This window comes from Hippichthys cyanospilos, chromosome 22, assembly GCF_059441005.1.
Source record: "Hippichthys cyanospilos isolate Australia breed blue-spotted pipefish chromosome 22, RoL_Hcya_1.0, whole genome shotgun sequence".
In the NCBI taxonomy this organism is placed as follows: Eukaryota; Metazoa; Chordata; class Actinopteri; order Syngnathiformes; family Syngnathidae; genus Hippichthys; species Hippichthys cyanospilos.
The window spans coordinates 5,962,426-5,980,000 of NC_142390.1; the positions used below are offsets into that span (position 1 = coordinate 5,962,426).

A 17,575-nucleotide genomic window follows, 5' to 3' on the forward strand; every position below is an offset into this window, starting at 1 on the left:
AGTGCGCGTCGCTGCTCCGCTGGCACCATGGCTACGCAGCGCATTTTGCCCCGTTAAAACTTCCAACATGAAGCCGAAAAGTCGCACGCGACGCTGGGAGTGGGACAGCCGCCTAGGGTGAATTTTCCTGCACCTCACCGGGATTTCTTACATTGCCAAGCATGGTGCTGTGGAGCGCGTGGATTTGTCTTTGCGTCCTGCTCAACGCGCATCGGATGACCTGCTTGGAGCTTCACCTCACAGAGTCTTTACCACCAGGGACTGTCGTTGCGAACTTGTCCGTCGGACCGGGCTGGACGCACGAGCTTGACAGGCTTTCATCACCCGAATCCACCCGAAGTCTTTTCCAAGTAGGGAAGCACAGCGGAGTTATCGAACTGTCGCGAAGTGTGGAGTGTGGGCGCACGCGTTGGAAGCCCGCGCCGGCGCACTTCAGAAGCACCTCTTTGAGCTCCGGAGATGTCATCTTAACTCGTTTGAACGTGTTCGTCCACGGACAGGACTGTTACATCAAATACAAGAGAAAGGCTTTTGCAAGCATGCCTGACATCCACGTGGAGCACAATTTCAAACCGGAGGAAATTTCCCATCTTCGTGCAGGTGATTTGCTGTTCGTTGTTTCAGATTTTTGGCCTTCTCTAACTAAAGGAGCTACATTTATGGACACAATGTGCGTTGGACAACGTTTAGCTGCACTTTTTAGACGTGGAGCTTTGTTTCTAGCTGAGGACTTGAGTTTGGAAAGCATGCGCGCACGGCCTGAAGTGGATTTGGAATGCTCCCTGCACACCTCTGAAGGAAGCCCACTAAACCTGCAGCTCACGTTGCGATTTGGAAAAGCGCCTAAACACGGGTCGGAAACCCGTCGCGGACACACCGGCGAGTCCACCCGAAGAGGTAAGCGGCAGGTGAACGTGAACGCGCCTCCGCAGTTCCAGCTCCCCAACTACCAAGTTTCTGTCCCTGAAAATGAGCCAGCGGGGACGCGGGTCATCACCCTCAAAGCCGTCGACCCAGATGATGGTGAGGCGGGGAGGCTGGAGTACAGCATGGAAGCTTTATTTGACAGTAGGTCCAATGACTTTTTCACAATCGACTCTCAGACTGGCAGCATCGCAACCGTTCAGGCTTTGGACAGAGAAGTCAAAGACACTCATGTTTTTAAAGTGACCGTCTCTGATAACGGCACGCCGAGAAGATTCGCCACCGCGTACCTGACCGTCACCGTGAGCGACACCAACGATCATAGCCCCGTGTTTGAGCAGACGGAGTACAGAGTGAGCATACGGGAGAATGTAGAAGTGGGCTTTGAAGTGATGACCATCCGTGCCAACGACGAGGATGCCCCCGCTAACGCTAATATGGTCTACACGATCGTCAACGGCGATGGCGTCAACTCAGTCTTCGAGATCGACTCTCGGAACGGCCTAGTGAGAATCCGGGAGCGGCCCGACCGGGAAACCAGGGCGCACTACCAGCTGACGGTCGAGGCCGACGACCAGGGCAAAGACCCGGGTCCCCGTCGAGCCACCGCCACCGTCCACATCACCGTCGAGGACGAGAATGACAACTACCCTCAATTCAGCGAAAAGAGGTACGTCGTGCAGGTTCCGGAGAACGTGGCCATCAACACCAAAGTGATCCAAGTGGAGGCGACGGACAAAGACGAGGGGAACAACGCTAAAGTTCATTACAGCATCATCAGCGGCAACGTTAAAGGTCAATTCTACATCCATTCCCCTACTGGCGTGATTGATGTTATCAACCCCCTGGACTACGAGATGGTTCGGGAGTATAATCTGAGGATCAAAGCACAGGACGGCGGCAGGCCTCCGCTGATTAACGGAACCGGGATGGTGGTGGTGCAAGTGGTGGACGTGAATGACAACGCGCCCATGTTTGTCAGCACACCGTTCCAGGCAACCGTTTTGGAAAATGTCGCCGTCGGCTACTCCGTCATTCACATTCAAGCGATCGACGGCGATTCGGGGGCGAACGCCCGGTTGGAATATCGACTGACAGACACCATTCCTGGTTTCCCGTTCAGCATTAACAACAGCACCGGATGGATCACAGTAAGTGAAGAGCTGGACCGGGAGACCACTGAGTTCTACAGCTTTGGAGTGGAGGCGAGGGATCACGGCGTTCCTGTGATGTCGTCCTCGGCCAGCGTCAGCATCACGGTGCTCGACGTCAATGACAACGTGCCCGCGTTCACGGAGAAAGTCTACTCGCTGAAGCTCAACGAGGACGCCATCGTGGGGACGAGCGTGCTGACGGTTACGGCTCTCGATCGGGACGTGAACAGCGTGGTGACCTATCAGATCTCCAGCGGCAACACCAGGAACCGCTTCGCCATCACAAGCCAGAGCGGTGGCGGTCTCATCACGCTCGCCCTCCCTCTGGACTACAAACAGGAGCGGCAGTACGTCTTGACGGTCACCGCCAGCGACGGGACCCGATCGGACTCCGCACAGGTGTTCATCAACGTGACGGATGCCAACACGCATCGGCCCGTCTTCCAAAGCGCCAACTACCAGGTGATGCTCAGCGAGGAGCAACCGATAGGATCCACAGTGGTGACGATTAGCGCGACCGATGAGGACACGGGGGAAAATTCTCGCATCACATACATCATGGAGGACAGCGTCCCACAATTTAAAATCGACCCAGATACTGGCGCCATCACAACCCAAATGGAGATTGACTACGAGGATCAGGCTTCCTTCACGTTGGCCATCGTCGCCAAAGACAACGGCATCCCTCAAAAATCCGACACCACTTATGTGGAGATCATCATCCTGGATGCTAACGATAATGCTCCTCAGTTCCTTCGAGACATGTACCAGGGGAGCGTTTTTGAAGATGCGCCTACCTACACTAGCGTCCTTCAGATTTCTGCTTCTGATAGAGATTCCGGCTCAAACGGCAGGCTGAGTTATACCTTCCAGGGTGGCGACGATGGAGATGGGGATTTTTTGATTGAGCAGTATTCTGGTATTATCAGAACTGCTCGCAAACTAGACCGGGAGAACGTTCCTGTTTACAACCTCAAGGCCTTTGCAGTGGACAGGGGCGTCCCACCTTTAAAAGCAGCTGTTCCCATTCACGTGGTCGTCCAGGACATCAACGACAACGCTCCAGTGTTTGAAAAAGATGAGCTTTTCATCCACGTAGAGGAAAACATTCCCGTCGGTTCCGTCGTGGCTCGGATCGCCGCAACGGACCCGGATGAGGGAACAAATGCTCAGATCATGTACCAAATAGTTGAAGGGAACTTTCCCCAGATTTTCGAGTTGGACATTTTCAACGGCGACCTGATTTCTCTAATCGACCTCGACTACGAGACTAAAACGGAGTATGTCATCGTGGTGCAGGCCACCTCGGCGCCGCTGGTGAGCCGGGCCACCGTCCACATACGCCTGCTGGACATGAACGACAACCTGCCAGTGCTGAAGGACTTTGACATCATTTTCAACAACTACATCACCAACAAGTCCAACAGTTTCCCATCTGGAATAATCGGGAAGGTGCCGGCCCACGACCCCGACGTCTCGGATAAGTTGCGGTACACGTTTCAATCTGGGAACGAGCTCGATCTGCTCCTGCTGAACGAAGACACGGGGGATCTGCGGCTCAACAAAGCCTTGGACAATGACAGACCTCTGGAGGCACTCATGGTCATCTACGTCACAGGTAAGACACCATTCTTGATCATTTTTCAAATGGTGAGGGTCTTAGATGAAATGGAATCGTGTAAACTGATACAGCGGCAGATTTTTTGTTGCCACGGCAGCGCGTTGAGGAAATGCGCTGCAGGCTCTTTGCGTGATCCGGTTCAGCTGCTTTTGTGCCATTTGTATGATGAGTGCATTGTGTGAAGGTAGGTTAAGGTAATAAAATGTGCTATTTTGGAGGGCTTCCACGTAGCTGCTTTGTTGAGTTTCGCGTTCAACTCCCAGTGGCCGAGCTTTGGTTTTGACCCTCGGGGAAAACCGGTGGAGTGTTTTTTTTTTTCAGCTTCAGAAGCAGACTTTGCGCTGTGAGAGTTAAAGATTAGACGAATGTAAACATGTGGACTTCCACGCCTCAACCAGCGAGTTGAGGGCTCCGGTGTTGGCAAGCAAGTGTTGCAAGTGTCATTAATCAGGCAGTCAGACGGGATCAATCTAATACCCTGATAGAGTAAACTAGCCAGTCATCTCCTGACAGCTGCTTTCTCAACCTCCTTTGTCTTTCTTTACACCCCCCCCCCCCCCCCCCACCCTCTTCTTGCTCTCCACTAAAGTGGGCAAACAACCCAACCCAGCTAGATCTCCTCCACTCTTGTCTGAGCAATGCCAACACGGGGAGACCGTTCTCCCAGAATACAAATTGCCTTCTTTTAACCGACGGGGCTTAGATTCAGTTTGGAAAACTTCTAGTAGCTGCGACAAAGGCGGTGGTATCACGCACACATCAGGTGGTGGAAGTCTTTCACCTTTTTTGGAGCTGTGGTCTTGTTTTGCTAAGTGACTAGCTCCCCGCCTTTGTCTTAAACAAAAGACAGACTGTCCTTTTTATTACTTTTAAAGACAGCCCACAGAGGGGTCCAGGGGTGCATGAGGGAGGGTATTAGGTGGCTGACCTCAATAGGATCAGGACTCCCCCCCACACACACACACTTGATTCAAAGCGCCTGCCGTCCTGTTTGTCAATAACAGCTGACAGCCCGTGGTGTATCCTTGACAACAGTGACCCCATGATGGTCCCAATGGGAGCTTCATTAGCCCTCGCTAGTATATTTTAGACTTTACTGACATTTCTTTCCTATAAACCAGCCCGAAACAAAACGTTTTCGATGACTTTTGAAAGTTTTTCCATCTACTATCTGGCTTTTGTGTTCACAAGGCCTGGGAATTTTGCTCCATCCCCCCTGCAGAATTCCCCGCTATCTCTCTCGAGATACACTCGTTTAGCACATTGAGCTAGCCACAACACAGTCCCATCTGTACTCAGGAGATAGAGCGAAAAAGCGGCGCGTTAGCCAAAGCCTGGATGTTCTTTTTGTCCCAGCCCTTATCTCAGCTCGTCGAATTTCACTTTAAGACATTCAAGGGGTTTTAGAAACGATAACTATCTAACCAGGCCTCTTCACTGTAATGCACCTGTTTGCGAATAGCGTTTACTCAATCTGTCATAGTCTTAGAATCATTGTTTTTTTTTCTAGTTACTGTTTGTTAAGAGGGAATTGTGTATTTGGAATATCGCACGGACATGATCAGAACTCCCTCGCATGTTTTATAGTAGGGCTAGGTGTGGTCCACTTTGATGATTACCAGTGATTGACATTCTACTGTCTTCTGATCTTCATCTCTATGGCCTTGTTGAAAGATGACGTGCTGCTACTTGCCCCCCCCCCACATCATCCTTTCCCCCCCATGGGGCTTTGACTGCCATGCATCTGGTTTGCTTCCTAATCCTGTTCAAGGAGTTGCATAGCTCAGCTTTTTTTTTTTTCTTCTGTTCTCAATGCTCCCCCCCCAAGCACCACCACAGTCCCCACTTTCACTCCCCTTTTCCTTTCTATGTTATGCGTTCCAGTAAGACACGATAGCAACGTATAATTATGGCAAATGTATGTTTATTGGACAGGTGTGCTATTCTTGCAGCCAGAGTAGTATTTTGGATTACTGATATGCTGTAATATGTTAATGAGGAGAAACATCTTAGAGTATACAATGTTCTCTTTGCTGTCTGATGGTCAAGAGAAATGTACACGGGCTCGTCCCACCTGTGAGATCAAAGCGGGACAAGGCCGAGGAATGACCCTGAACTGCTCTGCACACAACCTCTCACCTCTGACTGATGGATGCAGCAGGAAAGGTCCTGCTAATGAGGGAACAGTGCAGATAGACTATAACAGATGTCAAGCCAAACACGTCACAAAAACCGGGAAAAAAAATCTGTTTTTTTTTTCTAAATAAATTCTGAATGCCGGCAGGGATGACCAAGTTGAAATGCTGTGGAATTAACTCATCAGTGAATGAGCGGAATTTGACTTCTGACGTCTTTGTGTGTGAATGGCAGCGGGCGAGGTCATCGGAATGCAGAATGTGAGATTAGAAATTGGAATGGTTTGAATGGGTCTAGAAATGAAGTTAGGTAAACGTATAAAATGTCGCTTGTATTAATGGATGGAGAATTTGAGAATTGCACTTTTTGCAGTGTGAAGGTTTGTCAACTATTCCTGTATTTATTCCAGAAAGCACTGAGATCATAGTGGATGGTTTTTGTTTATTAAGATCATAGTGGATGGTTTGTTTATTATTTTAGTCATACGGCGTCTGTATGTTTGACGTGCTGGGGTCATTCAGATCCCACTAAGGAAATCTCATTCAGTTTTTCAGATGTCACACACACACACACACCTTTAGAAATGGCTCCCTTGCCCATCTATCTCAACGTTCTTTCCTCGTTCTCTCACGTATCGCTCTTGGCTCAAAGTATCCCTTTGTGCGCTGTTGTCTTTCCACGTGGTTGTCACTGCTAAATTCACCCAAAGTGGCGGTGAAATTTTATTAGATTACTGCTTTCCAATCCATTCGTCCACATGCTACTGCTTGACACGCTGGTATCCTTTGAATTTAAATTGAATGAATTTTGCGCTCAAATTCACCAAAAAAGTTGGAGGTGTGTTTGCCCTCAGGCTGTTGGTTTGAAGTGTAAATAACAGGCAAACTGGCCTGGTTCACTGTTGGACTGCACTGATGTCCGAATGCTCAATTACAGACCAATGGTGCTTTCAAGGCTGACAAAATTCCTTTACTAGTCAGCAATTTAAATGAGAAAACCACAAATTGGATGCAAATCATGCAACGCATTTCCGTGCAAGGGTCAAGTGGTCAGCTGGAAATCGCTACTAGGTTGGAAAGTGGATGTTCCAGTTAGGTGTTGTCTCGTCATGCTAGCGTGTTTGCAGTAGGGATTTCAAAGAGTGCCGTTGTTTGTTTGCAAATGTAAGGGCCTCAGGCCAAAGGGGAAAAGTTGAAGGGTGGGCTAGGGTGGGGGTATTCTTGGTCTTTAAGATATTTATACCTTGGCCTACCTTTCTTTACTTTTACCTCCTTTTTTGACAGTTATGCTACACATTGTATCTTTAAGGGGCCGGAAAATGAAAAGACAACCTTTTGGAGCTTTTTAACCATGTTTCAATGTCAATCTCTCACCCGAAACACTCCCAATGTATTAGTTTCCTTCATTGATGGATTACTTAGCATTCCTTGTTTATTCTGCGCTCTCACACCGGCCCCATTCATGCAGAAGAAAGCGGCTTGAAGTTCGCTTATGACGACAGGAGGAATTTGTGACTCCCTGCACTGCCAGCGCAAGAGAAAATACATGCCAACCTTATCTACAGCTTTTAGTTTTGTTTTGGTTCCGGAGCTGAGGAGAAGAGATTTTGCACCGAGTCGGTAAATGGCAAAGTTTCATTTTTTAGTTACAATGTTTGACTATAGAAATGCTGAGGTGGCCAAAATGTGTGTTTGGGAGCACACAGCTGGTCAGAAGGAAATAATTCACCTGCAGGCGGAACTATTGTTGTGAAGACTGGGTTCCCACGGGGACTGATTTGATAGAAGGAACGCTTGTTCGTGAGAGTGCTGTATTTACAGCAGCGCGAAGTTGTCCATGACGTTCTTACAGACTGAATTGGTAATGGCTCTCATCTCCTCCCTGATGGCTTTCTTGAGTTCCGTGATGTTTCTGGGTTTCCCTGTGTAGACTCTGTCCTTAAGATAGCCCCAAAGACAAAAATCTGGGGGACTTAGGTCCGGGCTATGGGGTGCCCACTCAAAATCAGTCTTGAGACTGATCACTCGGCCTCCGAAGTTCTATTTCAGCCAATCTCGGGACAGGTTTGAGGTGTGAGAACTTGCTCCGTCTTGCTGGAACCAGAACTTGCTTATGAGCGACGGGTAGATGGTCTGGACAACCTCAAGAAATGCATGGAGCTAAATGGAGGCCATCTAGAACATATGCTGTAGAACGGAGAAAAAAAGGCCAAAGACCCGAGTGTTTTGATATGATGTTTTGAATATAATAAACTAGTTATGATCAAAGTTTCATTTCATTCGGACAATGCACTAAGAAACGGGGCCTAATTAGAGTTGGGGCCGTTTTTTTTTTTTTGGGTCACCCTGTATGACACTCTGGAAAGTAATTAAATGTCATATTACGGCCCTTTTAAACCATCCTCGGATGTCTGGTCATCTCTACCTGTCGGGGTTATCGACACTGATTTCCCCACTCAGAACCCAACAGGTCGTAACCTGAAACATGTATTTGCTCTCAGTCCGACACAGTGCTCTTCTTTGTTTTCACTCAGCGCTGATAAAATTTGGAAAAGAAAAAAAACAAAAAACGCCTGTAAGCTCTTCACGAGTGTGACATTACAAACGCGGTGTGATGACTCGCTGTAGGAATGTTAAGTAAGGGCAAGAGGACCATGAGAAGGGGGGTTGACTGTATACAGTCTGTCACTAGGGTCTTTAAGATCTTTACATGTTTTTTACTCCATCTCCTTTTTTTTCTACTGTGTAGCATTTTAGAAATATTACCCCGAGATCCTTGTTCCAAAAGTTGGTCCGCTTTTTGAAACCTCTCTCCAACCCTGCAGGTCTCGTCTTTTAACTTCTCTCATCTTTAGACGTATTAGGTTCCTCTTCGGACTACTTTGAACTGGAATATCTTTTTATTCAGGCAGCGATGACTCATGAGTACGCACGAACTGTACATAAGATGTTTTTTGGGCTCAGCCAACCTCAGAAGTTACCTGCAGCATCTTTGCCCTGCAGTGTTGAGGCCAAGTTTCACACACGGATCCCTTTGCACCTTTTATCTGGTGCACAAAAACACACACAAGCCGTCCAGAAATGTCTTGAGTTTCAAGTCTTATCAAAGTCGATCCGGCTTTCACTGCCGAGTTTTTCCTGCCAAAAAATATGGAATGATTTATTTTGGTTTTTTGATTCTCCTGACGGTTTGTCATGGAGCACAAGGAGTCTCCACAATGTTTCTCTGTCTGCATGTGAAAATGAGATGCCTGCTGTTGTCTGCTGGTTCTCCAAATCTCTTTATCAAGTTAGCGCCTCATTCCTTCAAGACAAATATCTTTACGCTGAGTTTCAGACAGTCAGAGGACCACAGCCATTCCCGTTTTTTCCTTCTTGATGAGAAATCCGACGGAAACTCGATCTGTTTGAATCGTTTACTAACTTCTCATCTGAAACTTACGTCCGGACAAATAATGGTCACATTTTACGAAGAAAGTTCCATTCTTTTCTTGAGTTCAACTAAACAACGTGGCATCACAGCCAATCCTATCGCCAATCTAGCAGCTTCTTTTTAAAGGCGTCAAGTGATTATCTCCAACCAGAGTCGAACATTCTCACAAGATGCCTTCAGAAAAGACTTATGAGGTTCAGTCGCTGTTTCATTATCCTGGGAGTCAAGCAGAGCTCCTGAAGTCTTCCTCGTGTCATAAAATCACCTTGTACTTCCCATTGTTGTGTTTGTTTAGGACGCTTCGATGTTAGCTCCGCGCAACACAAGAAGCAAGCTGTTGCGGTTTAGCTCCAGGCCAGTGATCACACACACGGTTCTTCCCAGTCCGCCGTCATGCCCATCCACTCCTGAACTTAGTAGTGACTCATGCCGTTTTGATCCATGACGAGGAGGAGGGCCGTGAGGCCGATGCGTTAAAATGGTCTGTTATTACCAAAGCGATGACTGACTTTCTGGGCGCATACCAATCACACTGCGTAACTGATACTCTTTGTCTTCCAATGCCACCGTATCGTAATGTTTTTAGAAATTTTTCGTTTGAGTCCCATCTCAAATCGAACTTCAGTTTTCTAAATTCTGCGTTTGACCAGAGCTGGCAAATTAAAGGCCCAGCATGCAACGGTGGCTCAATTCTAATTATATGTCATGCCGTCAACATCAACGGCAGATTGAGCCACACACATTGAGGGCACGGCCTCTGTGTATCACCGCAGGAATGCCACGAAACCTCCTAATTGAAGTGGCTATAAAACGTGCTTGCATGCGCTGTCATGCTTGTGGACATTTGTGCTTGTCAGTCCTTAAAAAAAATGTACCAGTGTGAGAATTGACCTGTGTTGATGAAATCTTCTTTGATTTGATGTTATGGTGTTTTATCCTTGGAAAAAAAACAAACAATAGAGAGATTCAACCTTTTTTTGTGTTATTCCTTTCTGGCTTGATCCCAGGCAAAAAATTGCCGATTTTCGTCTGTGTCGATTCCCAGTTTTCAGAAGGGGTATGTGAGATGTTTAGGTGGTACATTAAGGCATATCTCAAAGTTATCATGTTATCGGGGTGGTGCATTCAGTGCACCTGGTAGATTATATGGAATGCAATTTCACAAAAGCAGGCTTATGTCGCAGAAACAATTATTCAGTTGACAAATACTATTTTTTTCCTTAATACAACCTCCATTCAAATTGCAGTCACTTTGTCAGGTTTTGAGCTATCGTCATTTATTTTATACAATTTAAAAGGGATTTAAATAGATTTATAATATAACAATATCTCAAATTTCATATTCTGTGACATGAGCCTGATTTTTGTGAAAACACATCACATATTTTCCTTAATATGCAGTTGAACATTAATTGGTATCCAGTTGCTTCTCCTCTGAAGAACTTTCAAACATGCCATGACACACCCTTCAATATTTTTTTTGAAATATTCACTTTTCCCCTGATGGATGGACTTCAAATGAGGAAGACTGTGAAGGTGTGTCTTTGGGGGTCGCCTTTGGGGCTTGTGCGTGCAAGTTTGTTAAGTGAAAAGATTTACCGTTCATCTGCGCTAATAAATCCCCTTTGAAATGATGGAGGAAGTGTGCGTGCGCTGATGAAGAAAGATTGAGGTGACGGCAATCACTTTGAGGATAGAAGACACCTGGAGCCCATTGAATGCGATGATTAGTTTATAGGTGGATTTTGATTTTTTTTTTTTTTTGGGGGGGGGGGTCTTTTAATGTGAAGTTATGTCGTGCCAGGAAGAAGTTGTGATGTTACAATGAGCCACGCCATGTGGTGACAGTAATTACTACCTGTAGAGAACTTCACATTTCCGAGGTCCACTCGCTTATTGCTTTTGACAAATTCCTGTAATATTGTAAAATCTATTTTTAAAACAACCCAGACTATACAAAATTATATTTTTATGTGCTTGTACAAACATTAAAATAGCCCTTAACCCTAACCCTGCTTGAAAATGTAAGCTATGGACTGAAGATTCAAGTATGTAATTGTGTTTAAGTTGCTGTTCTAGTCCAGTTCTGTGTTGACAAAAATGCAGATAACTTGTAGGTGACTGAAAACTAATGTAAAACTTTTTTCAAGTGAACAAATGTACAAATTCAGCTCTCAGTAGGGCTGATAGGAAAAAAAAGGGGAAAAAAGTCGACCAAATGGGGTGTATTACCTTGGTCGACTGTTTTCTTACAGGCGTGCAGTATTTGTTTTTAAAAATGAATAAAAGATCATTAATGAATAGTTATTTGCACTCAGTTCAACTCACATTCAACATAAGTTGATTAAAAAAAATAGGAGTGCATGGGACAGTATGATTCCTCAAATATTTGATGTAATAATCAATAGTATAATTGATTTTATAGCAATAGCCCAAGTTCATGCACAGATCTATTCAGTGCTTATCTGTGTTGTTTTGTCAGTGCGTTTTTTTGATGAGATACCACATTGGACTAACATCTGGTAGCTTGACAGTCAGTAGCGCATCCTGCTGAGTCTTTCCCGACTCATTATCACGCGGCGTTCTCGCCAGCAGTTACGGAGCACAATGCTGACACTTGACTGACCCTGACAGATAAAAACGCCGGGTGACAAAATGACCACTGCATCTCTGATAGTGAGAATAACGGAGAAGGAGCACAATGATTTAGGGCTAGAGGGGAAGAAAAGGAAGGAATAAAAAGGGGGGCGCCTCCTATTTTTACCCTTACATTCCCTCTTTTTTTTTTCAACCCCAACTTCAAAGAATCTCCCGGCGAGAGGGAATTATTCCGCTCCACTCGAGCGTGCCGCAGCTCTCTCCTCCGTTTTACCTTTTCAACACCCCCCAATCACAAACGCACAAGACATCGGACGTCTTGTAGTAACAGATCGGCTGCGCGTTCGAGTCCCGCCTGTGACATCTGTGTTTGCGTCAAAACTCTTGGCTCATAAGCACGGACCTGCGATTAAATCAATGAATTATTTTTTCCACTTGACCGGCTGCCCTGCTAACTTACTTAATGACTGAATGGATGGCTGTCTGACTCATTGTTTGGGGTCATGTTTGCGTGATTTACCAGCTGTCTCATTCCAGCCAAACAGCTGACAACATGAGATCAAATCATGTCGTCTATGATATGTTGTGCAACATGTAGCCTTACATTTCTAAAACTGAAGAAGTGCTTAACAGATCCTTTATCGTTGACATTGCAACATAGTGAAATGCAATTTTTAAAGCCTACTTAAATAGGCTTAAAATAAACAGCTACTTGAATGAACAGAAGAAAAAATATTCAAAGAATAATCACAAAGAAAAGTAGATGGAAAAACGAAGAAAAATTTAAGAAAAATCACAAGTAGAATAATCAGAAGAAGAAGAAAAAGCATCAGAAGAAAAGCAGAAAAAAATCAGAAGAAGAATCAAGTGGAAGAAAAAGAATCAGAAAGAAGAAAAAGGAGAATAATAATTAGAAAAACAAGGGAAAGAATCTGAAGAAGAATCAGAATGGGTAAAATAAGAAACATAAGAAGAAGAAGGAGGAAAAGAAAAAGGATTTGAAGAAAATGATGAAGCAGAAGAAGAAGAAACAGAAGGAGAAAAAGCATCAGAAGAAGAAGCAGAAAAAAATCAGAAGAAGAATCAAGTGGAAGAAAAAGAATCAGAAAGAAGAAAAATAAGAATTAGAATTAGAAAAAAGGGAAAGAATCTGAAAGAGAAGAATCAGAAGGAGTAAAATAAGAAACATAAGAAGAAGAAGGAAAAGAAAAAGGATTAGAAGAAAATGATGAAGCAGAAGAAGAAGAAACAGAAGGAGAAAAAGCATCAGAAGAAGAAGCAGAAAAAAATCAGAAGAAGAATCAAGTGGAAGAAAAAGAATCAGAAAGAAGAAAAATAAGAATTAGAATTAGAAAAAAGGGAAAGAATCTGAAAGAGAAGAATCAGAAGGAGTAAAATAAGAAACATAAGAAGAAGAAGGAAAAGAAAAAGGATTAGAAGAAAATGATGAAGCAGAAGAAAAAGAAACAGAAGGAGAAAAAGCATCAGAAGAAGACGCAGAAAAAAATCAGAAGAAGAATCAAGTGGAAAAAAAGAATCAGAAAGAAGAACAATAAGAATTAGAATTAGAAAAAAGGGAAAGAATCTGAAGGAGAAGAATCAGAAGGAGTAAAATAAGAAACATAAGAAGAAGAAGAAGGAAAAGAAAAAGGATTTGAAAAAAATGATGGAGCAGAAGGAGAAGAAGAAGAAGAAGAATCAGAAATAGAAGAAAAAGAATCAGAAAGAAGAAAAAGGAGAATAATAATTAGAAAAACAAGAGAAAGCATCCGAGGAAGAATCAGAAGGAGTAAAAGAAGAAACATCGGAAGAAGGAAAAGAAAAAGTACTCAAAGAAGATGATGAAGAAGAAGTAAACTGAAAAAAATAATCAGAATAAGAAGAATCAGGAGAAGTGGAAGAAAAAGAATCAGAAAGAGAAGGAAAAGGAGAATAATAATTAGAAGAAGAAGCAAAAGAATCTGAAGAATCAGGAGTAAAAGATGAAAAAGCAGAAGAAGAAGGAAAAAAAAAGGACTTGAAGAAGCAAAAGAACCAGAATCTTGTTGACCCACTGAATATTGTTGAAGCATCGTCTGTAACTGACCTTACACGCGATTGGTAAAATTATAACGCCACTAATGCAAATCACGATAGCTACCAGGTTAGCAGAGGCAAATTTAGCTGTCTAAAAATCAATATGTAGCAGATAGAAGATCATACAATGAGAAGTTATATCCCCTCGGTTCAACTTAGGTCAAACCTGAGTAAATTATTAAACGAATCTAACTCCCATTCAACCTCAGTAGATGATTTAAAAATACTTACTCCTGATAAAAATACGAATTTAATCGTTAAAATTGCTGTACTGCTAGCCCTGCCTTTTTTGTTGGTTTTAGCAAGTAAATGAAAATTACCCAGACCAAATATTCATATTGACACTCAGCTGACATGTTATGGAGTGCGGAACGATGGCGATGCATTCAGCAGGTGTCCGCGGGGTTGTCGGAAGGGTCAACGTCCCCGCAGCTTTGTCCAACCAAAACAAGTTGAGTTGCCTACTTTCTATTTAACCGCATTTAGAAACAAGTCTCACGGTTTCCCATGGCGACAGCCCCCCCCCCCAATCCCGACTCCATTCCGCCTCCTTCCCCGCGCTTTGTCGAGAGGAGCCAATGGCGTGCCGATTGGTAACCAGGCACCCTATTTATCAGTAACCAGCACCAACAATAAGTGTAACCAGACACCTCCTTGGAGACAAGGAGAGGAAAGGACAGGGCGCTGGAATGAAGGGTGGAGGTGGAAAAGCAAAAACAAAGAAATTATTATGAAGTTTTCCGCGTCAATCGGTCACATTTTGCGCGGGGCAATCCAGCCGGCAGCCCCGCTAGATCTGATGTCAGTGAAATGGATCCCGGAGTCCGATGAGTCCATTCATAAGAGAGCCCCTGGGAAGGAACTTTTGATCCCTCGCGGCTACTATTTGTCAGCTCATCGAAGCGCATCAGGGTTGCGTCCGATTAGTGGCTTTGTATCGCGGCGTGAACATATTTATTTGCGTGTGAGCGTGGCGATTTAGCGCGGCGGTGCGTGACAAACTACTGATTAGGCCGGCGCGGCCTTTGCATTGTTTGCATGCATTCTTGGTTATAGATGAGCGCTCGCCCTCCTTTGGGGGGCGGGGAGGAGCGTTTGACTCTTCACCTTGCTATATTGTGATGAAAAAAAGAACTTTTGAATGACGCTAATAACTCTATTCATTTGACCACACACGTACACGCTTTAAAAAAAATCGGAAAAAAATACATTCATAAATTCATGCACGCGTTTACTGGATTAATCATACAACTGAGTCAGGAAAGAACCTTAAGAGAGAAAAATTCGTAGCATTTAAAAAATTCGAGGTGTCCAATTACATTCAATTTTGCATGTTCTTAAATACATTTTAAATGAGCTCAAAATGTGTAAAAATGCATTTCAGTCATATATATTGTTTTCATTAAAGCACTTAATGTTAATTAATAAATAACAAAGATTTTAAATAATGCAAAAGTTAGCTTTAGAATGTTTCTTTGGGTTTGGGGCATATTTGGTTGGAAAATTCGTCCAGTTAACATTATAAGTTAGCATCGCCAATATAGTCCTGCAAATGAAATAGGTCCAAAAAATTCTTTTAAAAATGTCGTTTAAAAGCAAAATATTTGGTTAAAAAAAAAAAATCCATGCTGTAGATATGACAAAATAGCATTGCTTAGTGTTTTGGTTTAAAAAAAAAAAAGGACAATGTCTATTTAAAAAAAAAAAATTAAAAAAATTTCCAGTTTCGTCTTGTAGTTAAATTGTTCTCTAAAATACACAATAAATGTCAAAAAAGCATTTTTTTAAGCCCATAATTTACCAAATCATAAGAAACCAAAAGTGAAAATGCAATTCCGTTTTTCCATCACATTTGTTAGTTTGGAATTGGATCAGCAGTATTTTTTTTTTCCACATCAACATTGCGATTTATTTTCAGTCCTCTTGCCATGTTTTTTTTTTTTTTTTTAACAAACACAAGCCACAATTTAATCTTAACTGCAATACCGTAACTAATATTGTAATTGCTTTTCTGTACATAAATATTTTTATCTGAATTTAGAGTTGTGCCAAAAGGCAATTGAACAATTTTATTTATTTATTATTCACTGTAATGTGTGAAAAGTCATCAGTGAAATTTTATTTGAATTAGCTTCTACTTTCTGGTCCAAAAAAAAATCATGAGGAGGTTTCGTATCTCCTCATGAATTTTTGCCCAAAATGGTAGATATTGACTTTTAGTTTTTTATTTGTGTGCTTCGGCCTTTGAACAAATAACTTTTGTGGCATTATGTTACAAATTATGGAAAATCCTTTGATTTTCTTTATGATATCATAAAAGAAAGGGTAAAAAAAAAAAAAAAAACTAGGGAACTGAAATTTCCAGCAGATGATTCAAACATGTAAAATTAAAAAATGCAACAATTCCGACATTTCTATGTGATTGCAGCTGGACGTGCGAGATTTTGTGTGCAAAAGTAATAACTGTCCAAATTTTGGACCATATAATTACAATTTTTGTAATGCATTTTCATAGGATTTCTGACATTGATTTTCCTGCAATTTTTGCAACATTTCATTGAGCGGCGGTCAAAATATGTCAGCAAACAGAAAATTCTTTGACTTGTGTTTCAAATGTTTTTTAGGTGTTAATAAATTTAACCTACATATGTATGGCCACTGAAGAATTTGAGCGGTTAAAGGGGAAAAAAAAATCCAAAATAACAAAGTAGATCTGCTAAGTGGATGTTGTAAGACCATGGCGCCTTTGATTGAGTGATACTTTGTTCCACTTTCATATTGTGCGGCACAGTTGGCGATGCCTTCGAGGATTATCGTTCCTGTTGGTCTCGTTCGGAACAGCGCAGCCATTCAGCTAACGTCCACATTCTCGCCACTTCGGATCCGGGCCTCATTGCACCCGAACGCTTCAATTTCAAGTGCGGCTAACCCGAGGGCGCTCGTCTATGACCATTCAGCTCGGTGTCGATATCGCGGAAGTGAAAGGTTAACGCTTTGGCTTGAAACCTGGGTACTTCAGTTTGATTGGGCATTAATTGAGTGGAGGTCACTTTTGTCGCAGTTTTCCACTTACTGCCACTGAAGTGGCTCCTTTAGTCCAAACTAACGATTCGCAAGCCGCACTCCATTAAATATAAAAACAGAATAAATCTCATCGTCCTAAACTCTTTGAATTTTTCTGCGTTCAAGTGTGTTTCCTGATTTCTCACATTGTGAGCAGTCAGTGAACGCAGCTAGTTCATTTGATTGTAAATACCCAAAGTTGCGTAGCAACTGTTTCGCCAAGTTTATGACTTTGTGTATATGTTGCTACTTGCTAACACTGGCACTTTTACATGAGGAAAAGATTTTTAAATTATATATATAAAAATAAGATAAAATAGCTCTTTCTTAGTAGCACTTTATATTGGGTATATTTTTTTAGACTGTATATAAATGATTTTAAGCACGCTAACTTTGAATGTGCACAGTGGGTGTTTTATGCCCTATTCTTTATATTAGCAATGTATTTTTAGACTCTATATAATTTATAAAATGGAATTTTCATCAGTCAGTTGTTTTGTATTGTATGAACCACAGATTGAAATTCACAAATCGCTAAATCTTGTGCAGCCGTATTTTCCATTGCGATCAA

At 43.1% G+C, this 17,575-nt stretch overlaps 1 protein-coding gene across 4 annotated transcripts in view; it reads left to right on the plus strand.

Moving 5' to 3' along the window:
* The first annotated feature begins 6 nt into the window (after nt 1-6).
* celsr1a (cadherin EGF LAG seven-pass G-type receptor 1a) overlaps nt 7-17,575 on the plus strand; it is a 55,001-nt gene continuing 37,432 nt past the window's right edge. For all 4 annotated transcript variants that reach the window (XM_088406350.1, XM_088406349.1, XM_088406351.1 and 1 more), the window contains exon 1: nt 7-3,696. In XM_088406350.1, coding sequence (XP_088262476.1) covers nt 162-3,696 — 3,535 coding nt within the window. In that variant the 5' untranslated portion in view covers nt 7-161. The remainder of the gene's footprint in view (nt 3,697-17,575) is intronic.